At 36.6% G+C, this 16,497-nt stretch overlaps 1 protein-coding gene across 8 annotated transcripts in view; it reads left to right on the plus strand.

The window, feature by feature from the left end:
- The window catches only part of LOC128219943 (myosin-VIIa-like), a 44,509-nt gene that overhangs the window by 8,315 nt on the left and 19,697 nt on the right, over positions 1-16,497 (plus strand). For 6 of the 8 annotated variants that reach the window (XM_052928134.1, XM_052928129.1, XM_052928135.1 and 3 more), the window contains exons 2-14: positions 5,926-5,991; positions 6,325-6,624; positions 7,967-8,188; positions 8,736-8,984; positions 9,392-9,478; positions 10,356-10,409; positions 11,508-11,603; positions 11,916-12,034; positions 12,650-12,767; positions 13,599-13,727; positions 13,991-14,164; positions 14,695-14,922; positions 15,775-16,184. In XM_052928134.1, coding sequence (XP_052784094.1) covers positions 6,595-6,624; positions 7,967-8,188; positions 8,736-8,984; positions 9,392-9,478; positions 10,356-10,409; positions 11,508-11,603; positions 11,916-12,034; positions 12,650-12,767; positions 13,599-13,727; positions 13,991-14,164; positions 14,695-14,922; positions 15,775-16,184 — 1,916 coding nt within the window. In that variant the 5' untranslated portion in view covers positions 5,926-5,991; positions 6,325-6,594. The remainder of the gene's footprint in view (positions 1-5,925; positions 5,992-6,324; positions 6,625-7,966; positions 8,189-8,735; positions 8,985-9,391; positions 9,479-10,355; positions 10,410-11,507; positions 11,604-11,915; positions 12,035-12,649; positions 12,768-13,598; positions 13,728-13,990; positions 14,165-14,694; positions 14,923-15,774; positions 16,185-16,497) is intronic. The other 2 variants (XM_052928133.1, XM_052928137.1) reach the window with 2 other exon arrangements.

Consider the following 16,497-nt stretch of genomic DNA (forward strand, 5'->3'; position numbering starts at 1 on the left):
TACCAATAAAATCAACAAAAAATTACAAGACTGCACAATTACAGCATCTTTTTCATATAGTTTATTTGTTTAAACATCTTTTATGCAATAATTTCGTTTTGTATATTATGACCGCGTATTATGACTGATAAATATCTTTGCCAACGATTACTGATACCAATAAAGTAAACAAAAAATATACAAGACTGCACACTGACAGTATCTGTTTGGTAAAGTTTAGTTGTTTTGACGTCCTTTATGCAATTATTTCGTTTCGCATATACCACAGGGCATTAAAGTGCGCAGATATTGAGATCTTATGCCAGATATTTACATATGATTATAGCGATAAGCTGCCAATTTTTACTGCATCAACGATCAGACTTAAATGCTTGACCTAAGAAACGGAGAGTGTGTGAACTAATTTACGTTATTAAAAGCGCAATGACCATTTAAAACTATATTATTTTGTCTCTTTAATTCAATAAGGCGATGACGTCATAACACTATATCGTCGATATGACGTGTTGATTTAGTTTACGCTACTGTCATCAGGATTTGCACGTTACGTTATATGAGTATGTTTCATATGAGGAACGGCGTAGCTTTATACTCGTCATGAATAGAGTAACTGTATATTCTAGAGGAATAGAGTAACTGTTAACTCTTCATGAATGGAGTAACTGTATATTCTAGAGGAGTAGAGTAACTGTATATTCTAGAGAAGTAGAGTAACTGTATATTTTAGAGGAATGGAGTAACTGTATATTCTAGAGGAATAGAGTAACTGTATATTCTAGAGGAATAGAGTAACTGTATATTCTAGAGGAGTAGAGTAACTGTATATTCTAGAGGAGTAGAGTAACTTTATACTCTTCATGAATAGACTAACTGTATAATCCAGAGGAATAGAGTAACTTTATACTAATCAGGATAGAGTAACTGTATAATACAGAGGAATAGAGTAACTTTATACTCACCAGGATAGAGTAACTGTATAATCCAGAGGAATAGAGTAACTTATACTTATCAGGATAGAGTAACTGTATAATCCAGAGGAATAGAGTAACTTTATACTCATCAGGATAGAGTGTGGCATAAATGGGACATTCGAACAAAAAAGGAATTATTTGATATTTTAAAGCGTTGTATTCTAAGATGGCAGAAGTGTGCGATGCATATGCAGGTGTCCATAAGGTAAAAGGGATGCTATCAAAAAAGGGCAGGTTGCTGCGTACCCTCCTATCACTCTTTAGCTAAAACCCTTTGTGTCACCCCTCTCAATGAAGGGCCAGTCGGATAGTCTGATGAGATACCTTAATTGATGAACATCTTACGTTAATCGGAACACCTCGGCCAGTATCAAACATAATTGGCTATCCGTCGAAGCTTGCCGGAGATGGCCGAGTTGTTACGATTGCATCTTATGTTTGAACTTATCCTTATTTAAATGCCGGGCGCCTGCCAGGACGGTAATCGGTACCTATCCACTTAACTAGCCGCTGCGTCAGCAACCGGACGTATCAGAAGAAGCTCCGTGCGGGGCTTGAACTTTCTTACCGTACCCCTTCCCGCTCTTTTGGCACACGCCCTAACCCATAGGCCACGGAGAGGGTAAGGTGACACAGTTTTGAATAAGAGAACTATATGTCTGGGGTTTTTTTTATATTTTAAGGCGAATAACATATTGTAACATTAATAACCTTGAACATATTTAGAAAAAAATCGTATCATGCACGGTACTTGGACCCATTCAACAAGGGGAAATCTCACGCGACGAAGCGAATTTTATCGTCAATAATCATGGTTATGAAATTAAACAAACTTCAACAGTCTGGTGAAAAACCTGCAAATAAATAATTTCCGAACTGTAAATACTTGTACCTTCTTTTGCAAAATTGAAACTACAATCATTGATGGTTAATGTTTGAACACGGCTGTTTATGTCAACAATCGATAAGGAAAACAATTGTTGTGACCTTAAATTGTCCAAGAGCTCAGTTTTTCTAATACCTTAAGATTAGGGCAATGAAATTGACAACTTCTTAAGGAAGGTTATCACAGAGGTCGCAATTTTATTACATTTTGTATCAATACTCTGAATGTTGGCGAAAGTGTGTATCGTTTGGGTTCTTGATAAACTATTATCCAAAGCTTAATGTCGGACTTTCAATAGCTGATAATATCGACAGGAGTTGTTTGGATGTGATATACACTTATGTTAGAGGGCACGATAAAAGCTGACTATACATACATTCGGAGCTCCTCGGCCATTTTCCATCGATAACAACCTTGGATGTGTGCCGGTACATCAGAGGAAGTAGTTCGTAAAAAATAAACAAACAACTATTTGTAGTGTTATAACATGTATTTTAGATTACTAAGCTTAAATTAAATGCCAGGTGTATTATTGCATAACTAATTAAGATTCCGTAGAGTAATGTCGTTAAGTTTATCTGCTAAATTGAAATTTACACTTCGCGATCTACTTGCAGCGTAGTTAAATTGAAGGGTTTTTTTTAACACTGTTAACCGCCCATAAACATCCGGTTGAAAATGGCCGAGTTGTTCCGAATGCCGACCATATAACAAATGAGTTTTGACCTAAAGAGTTTTTTTTGTGGTAAACGTGTCTATATAAAAAAACGAGAAATGAAAAGAAACACATTCAAAAATGATTTATCACGATGACTTTGAATAATGAATTAAATTATTCCTAAAATAGTGTTATATCTGTACAAACATCTATATCCGGTTAGCAAAACTGAATAATAATTATATAATTATTATTAATAAGTGTTTTATGGGAATGTTACTATGCTGCCATTGCGCATACGCCAACCGCCAACGTTATGACAAAAAAACAGGTAAAATAAAATCCGTCCGTCGATCCCTTTGACGAAGACATTGGCAAAAACACTAAATATTCTTAGAACATCAATGTTATGAGTCTGTCAAATAAGGCGATTCCGTTTATTAAATACAATGTTCGACCCCGCTACATTCGCTTGCGTTCATTATATCCGACTCTACCGCATTCTATCCCCCTCCCCCAAGGATGTACTCGTTTTTGGTACGCATACATTTAGTAGTACTCGTATATGAAAAGTAGACATTTAGTAGTTCTCGTTTTGGGTACGCAGATATTCAATATCACTCGTTTTGGGTAAGCAGACATTATGTAGTACTTGTTTTGGGCAAGCAGACATTAAATAGCACTCGTTTTGGGTACACATACATTCAATAGCACTCGTTTTGGGTACACAGACATTCAATAGCACTCGTTTTGGGTACACAGACATTCAATAGCACTCGCTTTGGGTACGCAGACATTCAGTATTACTCGTTTTGGGTACGCAGACATTCAGTATTATTCGTTTTGGGTACGCATACATTCAGCAGTACCCGATTTGGGTACGCATACATTCAGTAGTATTCGTTTTGGGTACGCAGACATTCAGCAGTACTCGTTTTGGGTACGCAGGCATTCAGTAGTACTCGTTTTGGGTACGCAGTCATTCAGCAGTACTCGTTTTGGGTACGCATACATTCAGCAGTACCCGATTTGGGTACGCAGACATTCAGTAGTACTCGTTTTGGGTACGCAGACATTCATTAGTACTCGTTTTGGGTACGCATACATTCAGCAGTACCCGATTTGGGTACGCAGACATTCAGTAGTACTCGTTTTGGGTACGCAGACATTTATTAGTACTCGTTTTGGGTACGCAGACATTCATTAGTACTCGGTTTGGGTACGCAAATATTTAGTAGCACTCGTTTTGGGTACACAGGGATTCAGTTAGTACTCGTTTTTGGTACGCAAACATTTAGATGCGCTTGTTTAGGTACGCAGATACTCAGTAGTACTCGTTTTAGGAACGCAAACAATCAAAGGTAATCCTGTTCGGTACGCATTCTTTCAGTAGCATAAAACCGTTTCGTTCTATTTGCATCTGAAACATGGTTGTTTGAACGCTGGATATGGCTAGAAATTTAAGAGCTTTTGTTACGCAGATAGGGGCGGGGTTTGGGGTAACACCCAATGTATTATACTATACATATTCTTCAATCTTCAATAATAACATTTATGATACGTTTCAATGATAGCAATATATCAAATAATCTGTCTACGTCTGTAATGTTGAATAAGATTTTATTATGGGTGTGATGTGTAATTGTATCTGAAAAGCTACAGTTGCCCGAAGCCGTGCTGAAATGCGAGGGTGGGACATCGTTAGCTGTATTGATGATCACCCAACCTAGACTTCTTGTTCGCTACCAACAAAATTTTAAGTGAAATTATTCAATTTAGGAGATGTTCTTGCTGTGATAAAAGCTGTTTTAAAATCATTATGAACTGCGTTGTAAATGTATATAGACATATACTATACTATATAAATATGAACTTATAAACCTGTATACATAATGCATGCGTAATATATACAACGCATAATACATACGTTCATACTATACCAGGTGCATGTATCGTTAGATGTTGTATATATTATGCGTTTCATTATACCCCGCCGAATCGAAGGTTTCGGGAGGGGGTTATTGTTTTGGCGTTGTCCGTCCGTCCGTCCGTCATTCCGCACACACGAATGGGTATGTATTGGGTACTAATTCCTTCATTACTTATAGAAGATCAAATTTGTTTGGTAGCCCTTGTTGGGTAGGGTAAGTTAGGGTTAGTAGGGCTTTAGTGGGTATATTTTTATAATGGGAGTAATGGACAAGTACCTAACAAAGGTCGATATGTGGGAACGTCCGTCCGTCCGTCCGGAACCATATCTTGTTTATTATGCAGTGATATTACATACATCATACATCAATACGCTGTTGTATTTCTTATACATGTAATAGTCGTTGTATATATTATTGTGATATTATATTCATTTGTAAAACATGTTTAAAAAGCTTTCTTTGGTTTGCATAAATGCACGTACAAATATTTGAAAGTCGGCGCTCTTACAATTACAGTACGCGCATCAAATTTGAAAATACCATATGCTGTCCTTGAACAATGGTACGATAATATTTGGAATTTGGAATGTTTCTGCATTCTTGAATAAGTTGGGGTTTATTTGGTTTTAGCAAAGTTAGCCAAACTGTAGCCAGTCGTATAATTAAAGAAAAGTTGTCCAGGCAGTCAATGATATAAAACTTGGATAAGTTGTTCAGGCAGTCAATGATATAAAACTTGGATAAGTTGTTCAGGCAGTCAATGATATAGAACTTGGATAAGTTGTCCAGGCAGTCAATGATATAAAACTTGGATAAGTTGTTCAGGCAGTCAATGATATAGAACTTGGATAAGTTGTCCAGGCAGTCAATGATATAAAACTTGGATAAGTTGTTCAGGCAGTCAATGATATAAAACTTGGATAAGTTGTCCAGGCAGTCAATGATATAGAACTTGGATAAGTTGTCCAGGCAGTCAATGATATAAAACTTGGATAAGTTGTCCAGGCAGTCAATGATATAAAACTTGGATAAGTTGTCCAGGCAGTCAATGATATAAAACTTGGATAAGTTGTCCAGGCAGTCAATGATATAAAACAGGTTAATTCTTTGATTTGATGTAAGTTAGTCAAAACGTTCATTGATTGGTCAATAAGTATCCTATAATGACTGTTGACCAATTGAATTGCTTGGAATTGAAAACTAACCAAACTATAACCTACAGATAACTTATCCAGTTGTATACAATAGGCCTCTGTGTCTGTTTGCTAGTTCGCACATTTTGTTAATATTATTTTTGGGTACATATTGACCAATCAAAAAATATTTCGACTAACTTTTAACAAACCAAATAATAAACCGGTTTTATACACTTTGCTGCCTATAAACTATAGCATTTGGTTGCTGGTTTGTCTATGTACTTGACAGTATTACCTGAAAGACAATATATGCAATGTATTTGATTTCTTCTTCTCTTTTCAGGCCGGAATAAATGTTCCATACCATACAGCGAAGGACATAGTTTAAAGGGACACAATATATGTTGATGTAAAAAGATTTATTTTTATTTTATTGCATTATTGTGTTTGACTCATTTAATTTTAATGATCAAAACAAGAAAAGCATGTGATTTGTTTTGTATACAGAAAAAAACTTATTTGGCTCCGATTTACTTGTGAGTTTGGCCACCTAGCTATTAATTGAAAATTCCCATTTGTATAGGCTAATTCAGTTTTATCTGTATACAAATAAAAAAAAATCTGATTATTAAAGTAAAAAAAAGTTAAGCATAATAATGCATTGAAGAAATAAAAAGAAGATATTTGTTTGCATTATCCTTTTATTGCACTTCTTTAAATCTCATATCTTTTACGTGTGAAGGCCCTTCAATGATTGACAGTATTGGAATGTCGTTCAATTGAAAGAATGCCATAGTTCATAATACCAGAAACCAGGAAGTGAATGGATTATGTTTTAAGCAATACATCAGGCAATTAATTGAACTATTTGTGCGCGTGTGAAGGTTATATATGCAGAGCAGAATATGGGACTTATTGTGAACAGAGGAAATATTCAAATATATGCATTATTTCTGTGTTAGTTGTGAGGAACAGAAACTGGAGAAAATAACGTTGAATTAAGAAAAGGACTATGGCTTCAAACTACCCCGATGTTGAAAAGGTAAGACGTCTTTTTGTGCCCATGTTCACTGATGTATTGAGGCTAAGTTTGAGCTCAAAACTGTCAATTTTGATGTCATTGTAAAATTGCTTAAGAAAAGAGCATTGATTTGGAAAAAAATGAATATATTATGGAGAACAGATTTTAAAATATTTCTTACACATATTTTGTCGAAATAAACAATAATAAATATATCCCTTTTTATAAGACATAACTTTTCTCAGTCTCAGATTGAAAACATTTTTGATATATTAAATGCATTAGTGATATGTGAAATACGTTAGTGTTATGTGAAGTACATTAGTTATATTTTAAATACATTAGTTATATGCGAAATACTTTAGTGATATGTGAAATACATAAGTGATATGTAAAATAAATTATTGATATGTAAAATGCTTTAGTGGTATGCAAAATACATGAATTATATTTAAAAAAATTTAGGAATATGTAAAATACATTAGTGATATGTAAAATACTTTAGTGAAATGTAAAATTCTCTAGGGATATGTAAAATAAATTAGTGATATGGAAATCTTTTGATATTCTGTTATATACACTTAACATTCCTTGTGACTTTTACATTCGTACATTTTACATTGAAAACTATTATTGTATGCTTATTATTTCGATGTATTGTATGCTTGTTTTTCGATCAGTTAATATTAGTATTTTAAAGGATCTTCCAAATGGTGAAGTTTTACTCGACCATCTCCGGCAAACTTCGGAATTTTATTGATAAAAGCCGAGAGCGTTCCGGCTGGAACCGCCGAGTGAAATCTTAAACATTGCAAACTATACGTCGGATATCTACATTTAAAGTCGCTTTCTCAAATTGTTAAAAATGATCATATCACAATAGTAATAAAAACCAGGGGCGGCTCCAGGAATTGGCCCTAAAGGGGATGTAACTTTGGGGAGCAACCTTTTGACGCGCGCCCCTCCCTCAGAACCGAAAGTATATGAGCATAACTGTTTGCATGGAGATTTGGGGTGTATCCATCAAGAAAATTTTATCAATCTGTGGTCGGCATTATAAGCGTACTTTTTTTCTGATATTGACATAAAAAGTAAACTTGACCGGATTTAGAGGGGGCGCGCGCCGGGTGCGCCCCTCCCTCTAAATCCGCTTGTGAAAACAATAGAAAAATGCCCGGTTGCCTAAGATGCATGTTATTAATTTAAAACTATAAAGAAAATGATCTTTATAACCTTTAAGCTTCCGATCAAATTTTTAAATACATGTATTAAGAATGTAATACACATGTACATGTTCTCACTTGTATGTTTTCATGAAATAAATATGTTTAAAACAAATAATTTCCGTTTCTCTGCCCTGCAGGGAGTAGTCCAAGGTGAAGGTCGGGACAAGGTTAGCCGTCAATCAAGTATCGTACCTGCCCCGCCCGCTTCGGCGTTCGGCGATGATGACGAAGATTACCGAAGGGTTACCAAGCAACAGAAGGACGCGGAAAAGGCGCGGGAAAAATCGAATAAAAATGAGTCTGACACTAATTTTGGAACCGCGACCTTCTCCAAAGCGCCGAAGGGACTTGAGGAAATGGTAGGTGTTTTGTTTTTGTTTGGTTTCGATGTTTTAGTCAATACGTGAAAGATGATATTTGGCTGTGGCGTTTACCTCTCACCCAAGAAGTTTTGGGTTCAATCCGCCACTTAGGGTACCTTCTCATGGCCTCTTAAAATGGACTCAATGGTGAATCTATAAACTTAAAGCTGTCGTCACAATCGAGATAAAAAGAAATAGTATAAACTGACGAATGAAAAGGTGTGAGTTTGCAACGTATTATTTCTGTAGAAGAAGTAAAGGATAACGATTGAAAGTATGTACTTCCAATTATTATGTATAAGTACCTTCTAACAACCTTTAAGCATTTAAGTGGTCTTATACCACTTCTGTAAATACCAACTGACTGGGCCAGCCAATGTTTATATTTACCGATTCACCTGATTAAAATCAATACTAGCAGACTGGTGATTTACTGAAATTAATTTACCGGACAATTTGAGGAATACTGAAATCTCATTGGACAAAATATTATGTTGACCACTAAGTTTAGTTTAAAACATGTCATATCGCACGTATTCCACAGCAAGCTGTGGTAGAGATGGAGCGAAAGAGTTCCGTCATACAAGGTGACGAGGGACAAAACGGGGATGCGTCGTCGGAACACTCCACGGAACACTCGACGGACCACTCCGACGAACACTCTCCGTCGGAGGGTAGCGGAAATTGGCAGGCGTTCGCGCATGCGCGGTTCCAGACTAAGACTACGTATAGCTACTGCTGCGCTCCGTTACAGCAGCCTCTTCTTGAAAAACGGGACAAAGCAGACGTGTTGGTATGAAATTTGTTTTACGGAGAGTATTACGTCCCATAATACTTATCATAACAAACATGCCCAATCAGCACCAGCGAGTTCATTACCATTATCATCATCTGTATCATCCTATTTATCAACCGCTTTAGCATTTTTCCTCCTCTTTCTCCGATCAACGTCGTCGTCATCGTCATCGACATCGTTATCGTTATCATCATCATCATCGTCATCGTCATCATCATCATCATCATCATCATCATCATCATCATCATCATCATCATTACCATTTTTGAATCACTACTGCTTGATGCAAAAATTAGCGGGTTTATACAAAATTATTTTCAGTAACGAAAACACAGTTTGATGAAATAACACCCATTTTCAAAACACATCCAGTATATATGTAGATCATGTACGTTTACGTGCAGGCGTCGCTGGCGGCGTGGGTGACGTTGTTGCGAATCATGGGTGACCTGCCTGAGCACGACTACGGCGAGTCGTTCGCCGTCGCGGGGGTGAGTGATCATACCTACTTAACATTTACTTTGTGTATTTTTAATCTGTTATTTTTACTTAAAAAAGTTTTTTTTTTTTAAAGAGTGTTTTTCCTGAATGCCTTAAACATCGTTTGCGTTTGTAATGAAGCCTGGTATTGTTTTTTATCAATAGTGTTAGTCGTTTAACATTAAGATATCGTGTGTTCATGTTTATAAATGCACCAATGGATGTACGCTTGTTTGCACAAGTAAATTTGTAAAAAAAATACCACTTTAATTCATTTTGAATCAAATACCCTTTGTATAAGGCTGTGGGAAACACTTTTGGAAGGAATTTACCAATTAACATATACATAATTAAAGTGCATTTACATTTCGAGTGTATAATATCCAAACCTATGAATTAACCAGCACCCCCCTCCCCCCCCCCGTCCCCGAAAAAAACAACAAACTGTCACACCCTAGGGCAATATTTATACAGTATCTTAAGTCATATCTTAATGTACCTCGATTTTTAAAAATGTTTCTAGTCAAATTAAAAGAAAAGTCTATATCTTTTAAATGAAAGTATATTTATGAACAAATATATGAATTCAATAAATTCAATGAAACTAAAGTATTTAAGATTTTATAAAGTTATTGTTTCAAATTACGAGAGAGGTATACTTAACTTAGCAAATGGCTTAAGATGTTTTATGGATACCACCCTTATCCATAACTTCCATCTCACGTTGTATATAAGTACTCAATCACTGGCACCGGATTTTCAAAGACATTTTTTTAAATTTATTATTATAAGTTTTTTGTTTTGTTTTTTGTTTTTTGTTTTAAATGAGTTTGAAATCCGGTGCAAGTGTACTCATTGACAATCACTTCTCCACCACCCACCATGAAGGACATAGCCTCTATACCTGAGCCCGAGGGAGCTATATACATCATGAAAGTGCAGGTATGGCAGCTAATATGTTAAACAATGTCAGATAACATCAAAAGTGTTACACAAAGATACATACTTTGTTATTTCGCCAATGTCAGATGTTAATCTTTAGGCCGAAAGAAAACGATAAATTTGGTTACAGTGTCTTGCCTGATTTTTTTAAATTCCTATATTGATCAAAGCACTCACTTTGGAATTGTACGCCAATATAATTAAGTGAGCCTTGGAAATGTGAAGGTCTTTCATATGGGTGGTCTACAAAGCGCGGGATAGGTGTCCCCTTCTTAAGATTTTATCTGGCGTATAGCTATGTACGCACCTGAATATGCCAGGATAATTTGAATGAAATACCTAAATGAATAAGTGAATGCGTCATGTGTGTGTCTGACATTGCTTAGTGCTATACATAACATTAAGAAAAGCAATAACACTCAATTGTATGTCCTCTTTTTTACCTCTCATACAATTGTGAAAACAACACGCAACTTGTCTTCATTCATTCCGAATATCTAAACTAGTTAACACACTTCTTTCAATCGGAACACTTCGGCCATTATTTCAAGATATGAGACATCCCGAAGCTTGCCGGAGATGGCCGAGTTGTTACGATTGACCCTTCTCCTTTAAGAGTAACACTCAACCATAATGTTAAACAAGTGTAACAATACATATACTATACATATACTATATAAGGCTAACAACCTATCCAACGTCAACATTCAATTAGTAAATTATGTAAGAATGAGTTGAATTTCAATATAACTTTTTTTATGACATTTATTCCATATTAACGTTGCCTCCTAACCCCATATACAATATATATAAAATAATAATACAACAAAACTGATTTGCGGGCCGTATATGTAATTGTACTACAAAAATTAATATATATATATATAGCAATTTTGTCATGTGACTTTTATATTCTGAATCAGTAACAAAAACCAAAGAGTGATTCTAAATTACTAGTATATGGAAAAAGCTGCGTCAAAAATTAACATAACGGCCAATGGGACATTAAAGTGCAAAGCTGAATCATTTGTGTGATGAATCAAATACCTTAAAGTCAGAATATTTTAATGTGTTGTTGTTGCTGTTGTTTTTTCTCAGCAATCCAAGCCAGTGGTTACGAGGGTCAAAGAGAACTTCTCGCGGAAATATTCCAAGAAGGACCTAGATGACGCCTACAAGAAATACTCTGAGCTGGTAAACTATTCTTAATGCCCGCCCCGATAGTTTAGTGGTAGAGGGTTCCTTTCGTGTGCAAAAAGGCAATGTGACTCAAACCCCGGCCATTGAAAAACCTGGTCCATGGTTTTATCCATGAAACGGACTGTAGAGCGATTCAGATCCAATCTCATCTTGAAATACATTCATGTGGTAAAATTATAATTGTTTTGCATTTGTATACATACATATGTAGACATATATTGATAATGTTTATAGACATATCTGTATAATGTCGAAAGTTAAATTAAATTGCATGTGCTTTCACTGTCACGTGTATTATGTCCATAGTTCCGGGACCCAGTGGGTAGCGACGCTAGCGGTGTACCTTTCCTCCAAGACAACCGTGAGTCGATGTTAGAAAAGGTCCAGTACATCACTGCCTTAGGGATCTTCAAGGCCGACCTCAGGTACAAACCACAGGCATCAGAATAAATATAGTTTGACTATTTCAAACGAAATCATGCACAAAACCAACACAGATATGTGTTACATGTTTATTTACCTTTTTACCACAGCCACCAGAATGTATGATGCAGAGTCACATAATTTTGGTTGTTTATTATGTCATGGGACATAACACAACAAATTAACATAATTTCACGACATTATTTCTTTATACTACCAAAGCTAAATATCATCAAAAGGTTTATTAAAATGTACATTTTTATAAGCCTGCATGATATTTAGCTTTGCTAGTAAAATAAACTATGTGGAATGAAACTATTGTCGTGGAACCACGCTAAACAGTCAATAAATATGGGTCTGAATCATACATTGTGGTGTCTGTGGTAAAACAGTAATGTAACACATAGCTGTATTGGTTTTATGTATGATTTCTTTTGAAAAAGTCAACATATCAGAGAAATGTAAGGCAGTCTTTAGCATTTAACAAAACACGAAGTCCATTTTTTGTACAAATTAGGTCAATTACATATTTGAAGTCTCAAATTGAACCTCCTGTATGATGTAAGCAGAAACTGAGACATCGGCATAGTCTGATAACAAACGTTTTCTATTTACAGAGACGAAATATACTGCCAGTTGTGCAAGCAGCTGACGAACAACCCGTCACGGAACAGCACAATCAGGGGCTGGGTGATGCTCTACATATTCGCCGGGAGCTTCTTACCCTCAGAGAAGGTACGAGGGGGTGTTTGAGTTGGAGTAGAGCTGGAATGGGGAAAAGGAGTAGGTAATGGGGATTCCTGGTGTTGGTAGTCAATCCTTTCCGGAAAAGTGCAAACAAGGCTTGTGTGATGCTTTACATTGCGACAGAAGCTTCTTACCCTTAGAGAAGGTATAATTAGGTTGAAGGAGTTTGGTAGGGCTGGGATTGGGGGGTAAAATGTATTGGAAGGGTTTCCTGGTATTGATAGTCTAACCGTTTCGGACTAGCACAAACAACGGTTTGATAATGGTCCATACCATCGCTGGGCGGGTCCAACGCTCGGATTAGGTACTAGGTGGTGAATTTGGTATGGCTAGGTTTGAGGTTAGGATTAGAGGAAGGTTGTTCTGATGTTGGTTATTTACCTTGTCCGAGGTCGCACAAACAGGTGCTGGGTGTTTTCTTTCCTCGGAGAATATACAGTAGAGTGGGGAAGGGTTTTTAGGGGTACGATGGGATGCTAATGTTCTTACTTATTTCTCACGAATCAACGCATAATTGAATGGGTCATGCTCTACAGAGCCTATCGCCCTTAGAGAGTGTACATTAGTGTGGGTGGCGGGGATGTTGAGAGAATGGGTCGTTTACCACACAGTGTATTTAAGATGTAAACATTTATATTATAACGATCCTAAATCATTGTTGTTAAAAAATGAATGGATCGTATATGACGTTATTTTCAAACTCACATAAATCAATTCATTATATTAATATTAGTAGGTAGACTCATTCATGGGAGGGTTGACTTTTTAATTTGCAACCAAGTACCTTTCCATAAAAATTCAATGCCCTTTTTCTTTCAGTTTGCGCCCGTGTTGCTGCACGTGCTACACGCTGGGCCCACAGAGTACGCCCAGCGTGTGGAGCGGCTCCTGAGGCGGACATTCATGGTGGGCACACGTGGACAGCCGCCCAGCTGGTTGGAGTTTCAGGTATGTGACTGGAATAGTTGTTGAGAAAGAACTTCCATTTTCTTCACAAAATAATGCAAAAGTATACTATACAGTACCTTATGCAATTAGAAAAAGCATGAACACATATTCAACGTTTGAAACAGTCATCTCAAAAAATGTCATCCCCCGCCCCAATTTAAGAAAATGGATGAAAATCTAGCAGTTAATTTATATTTGCCAAAGATAAAGCCTTTTGAATGACAAATCTTCTATAATCGACCGAATTCATGCTTCTTATGCAGGCGGCCAAAAACAGCAAGCCGATCCTACTTCCGGTGATCCTGATGAACAATCAGCGTCTGCTAGTGGAAGCGGATACGGCCACAACCGTCAACGAGCTGTGTGGCCAGATCGCTCACCGGATCGGCCTTCAGGATCGGAGCGGCTTTTCTCTGTATATCACACTCACTTCCAGGGTAAGATATATCTTATTGATTAACATTGGTCTTTGGTAAGTTAAAAATGTAAAAACATCCAGGAATACCAACCCCGGGGCCCCGTTTACGAACAATCTCTAGTTCAAGCTCAGAATGTTATTTGAGTTTTGATGATAACATTTGCTGGGTTTGATAACTATTCGAAATTGTACAATCATTCACATTTATTTTCGTAAAACGTATGGAATGAAGAGGATATTATTTTGTATTTTAATAAAAAGTGCTTTTCTCAGTCTGACTTGAGAATGTTCGTAAACATAGCCCCCAATGGGTGGTATTCAATATACAACTTAAGTCAATCTTACGGTCGTACATCATTGACTTCATTCACTCTTTTGGTCAGTTATTAATAACGAGTAATCCGATTAGCTACATCGATCTAAGATCCAATTAAGACAAATATTGAATACCAGCCCAGGACGTTTTTGTACATCACATTCATGTTCACGATTGAGATATATCTTAAATATAAATTACGACCTTACTTCTGTCTCTCTCATTGTTAATAGATTGCGTGCCTGGGTCATGGCCTCCACCGCATCATGGACGCCATCTCCGAGTGTGAGTTGTACACCAAAGAGCAAGGCATGCGGGAGAGTAGCAGCACGTGGCGCCTCTACTTCCGGAAGGAGTTCTTTACGCCCTGGTGCACGCCCGGAAGTGACCACGTGGCCACGGAGATCACATACCAACAGATCATGCGGGGAGTGTCGGTTGGGGAATACAAGTGTGAAAAGGTAGAAGCAACTGTTTTATACTTTTTATAATATTAGATTATACACTACTAAGTTCGAACCCCGTTCGCTCGAAATTATCTGGCTCGAATTCCTTGTTGGCTCGAACTTGATGTTAAGGAACCATTTTTGTATACTGAAGGTAATAACTACCACTTGGTTCGAATATTCCGAGGCTCGAGGTAGTTTCGACTGTCCCTTAGAGTTCGAGCCAACGGGGTTCGACTTTAATTAATTTCCACATACTTTTCAATGTAAACAGGCAACATTTAAGATTAGAAAAATGTACTTTTATTAGTTACAGTGTTCATAGGCCAGGAATAAAAAAAAACATTTTAAACACTCAAACACATACCTTCACAATAGTTGGGTCGGGAAAAGCCAAACAAACCCTTTTTTATATTTGGCTTAGAAAATTAAAATACGAAATGGCAGCAATCAGCCACCATATATCTATACCTAAATACAATTCACATGGCAACACATGTGCTTGGATGGAATGCTGGACAGTAGTACCATTCAGTGACAGAAACATCTTAAGTTAAAATGATAACTTTTTTCTTAAAGTCATTAATCTACATTACTCTTTTATTCATAAGGTAGGACGTGTTATACATAATGCACATCCTGCATTAAAAAATTGAATCTTTGAAGTTGTTAAAAAATGAAAACAATATTTAAAAGCAGAGTTTTGTTGTTGTTGTTGTTGTTGTTGTTGTTGTTGTTGTTGTTTTTCAAGATATATTTAAATTTTAAATATTTTACTGTTGAGTCGAGTATTTGAGAAACCTCTATTGTGTGGCCCTGGTCCCTATCCTTATAGTTTAAGTTTAAATAACTTTCTTCATGTTTCAGGAGGAGGTGCTTGTATTAATGGCGGCCCAGAAATATTTCATTGATCACTCCGCTGACACGGATGACCGTAAGCTAGAAACCTTTCTAAAATCCTGGCTTCCAAAGGAACAGAGCGACGCTCACGAAATCAGCTACTGGGTGTCAAAGGTCAAGGACGAAATCAAAAACGATTTTCTCAAGGACAAACCTCATACAGCGTCCTTGAAAGCTGATATTGTGACCTTCGCAATGAACAAGTGGTATAACCTATTTTCGCGGTTTTACGACGTGACTAAAATCCAGGGACCCAATGTTGCGTGGACTGATGTGATTATTGGAATTAATTGTAAGGGATATAATATTATGGACGTAAAGGAAAATGTGAAGCTGCATTTGTCATTTATTGAGATTACACACGTTACAAAAGGAAGGTATGTATTTTAGGTCAATACGAATTTATTGCTAGATTTTCATCCAAATGTTGTTTTTTAAAAATTCGGGCGGGGTTGACATTTTTTTTAAATGGCTTATCACCAAAGGGCTGGGAAAATAAGGCCATTTTTCCCGCTTACATCTTTAAAAAAAATAGGGTAGGTAGGTAGGTTGGTAGGCATAACTGTTTTCTTCTTCTTCTTTTTCTTTTTGGAGAACCGGGATTCTGTACCAAACCGACCTATATCAGGGTATATCTCGTTATCCCTATTGTAGAAAAGTTTACAAATATAATGGTCAAATACAAACATG

This window comes from Mya arenaria, chromosome 15 (assembly GCF_026914265.1).
Source record: "Mya arenaria isolate MELC-2E11 chromosome 15, ASM2691426v1".
Classification (NCBI taxonomy): domain Eukaryota; kingdom Metazoa; phylum Mollusca; class Bivalvia; order Myida; family Myidae; genus Mya; species Mya arenaria.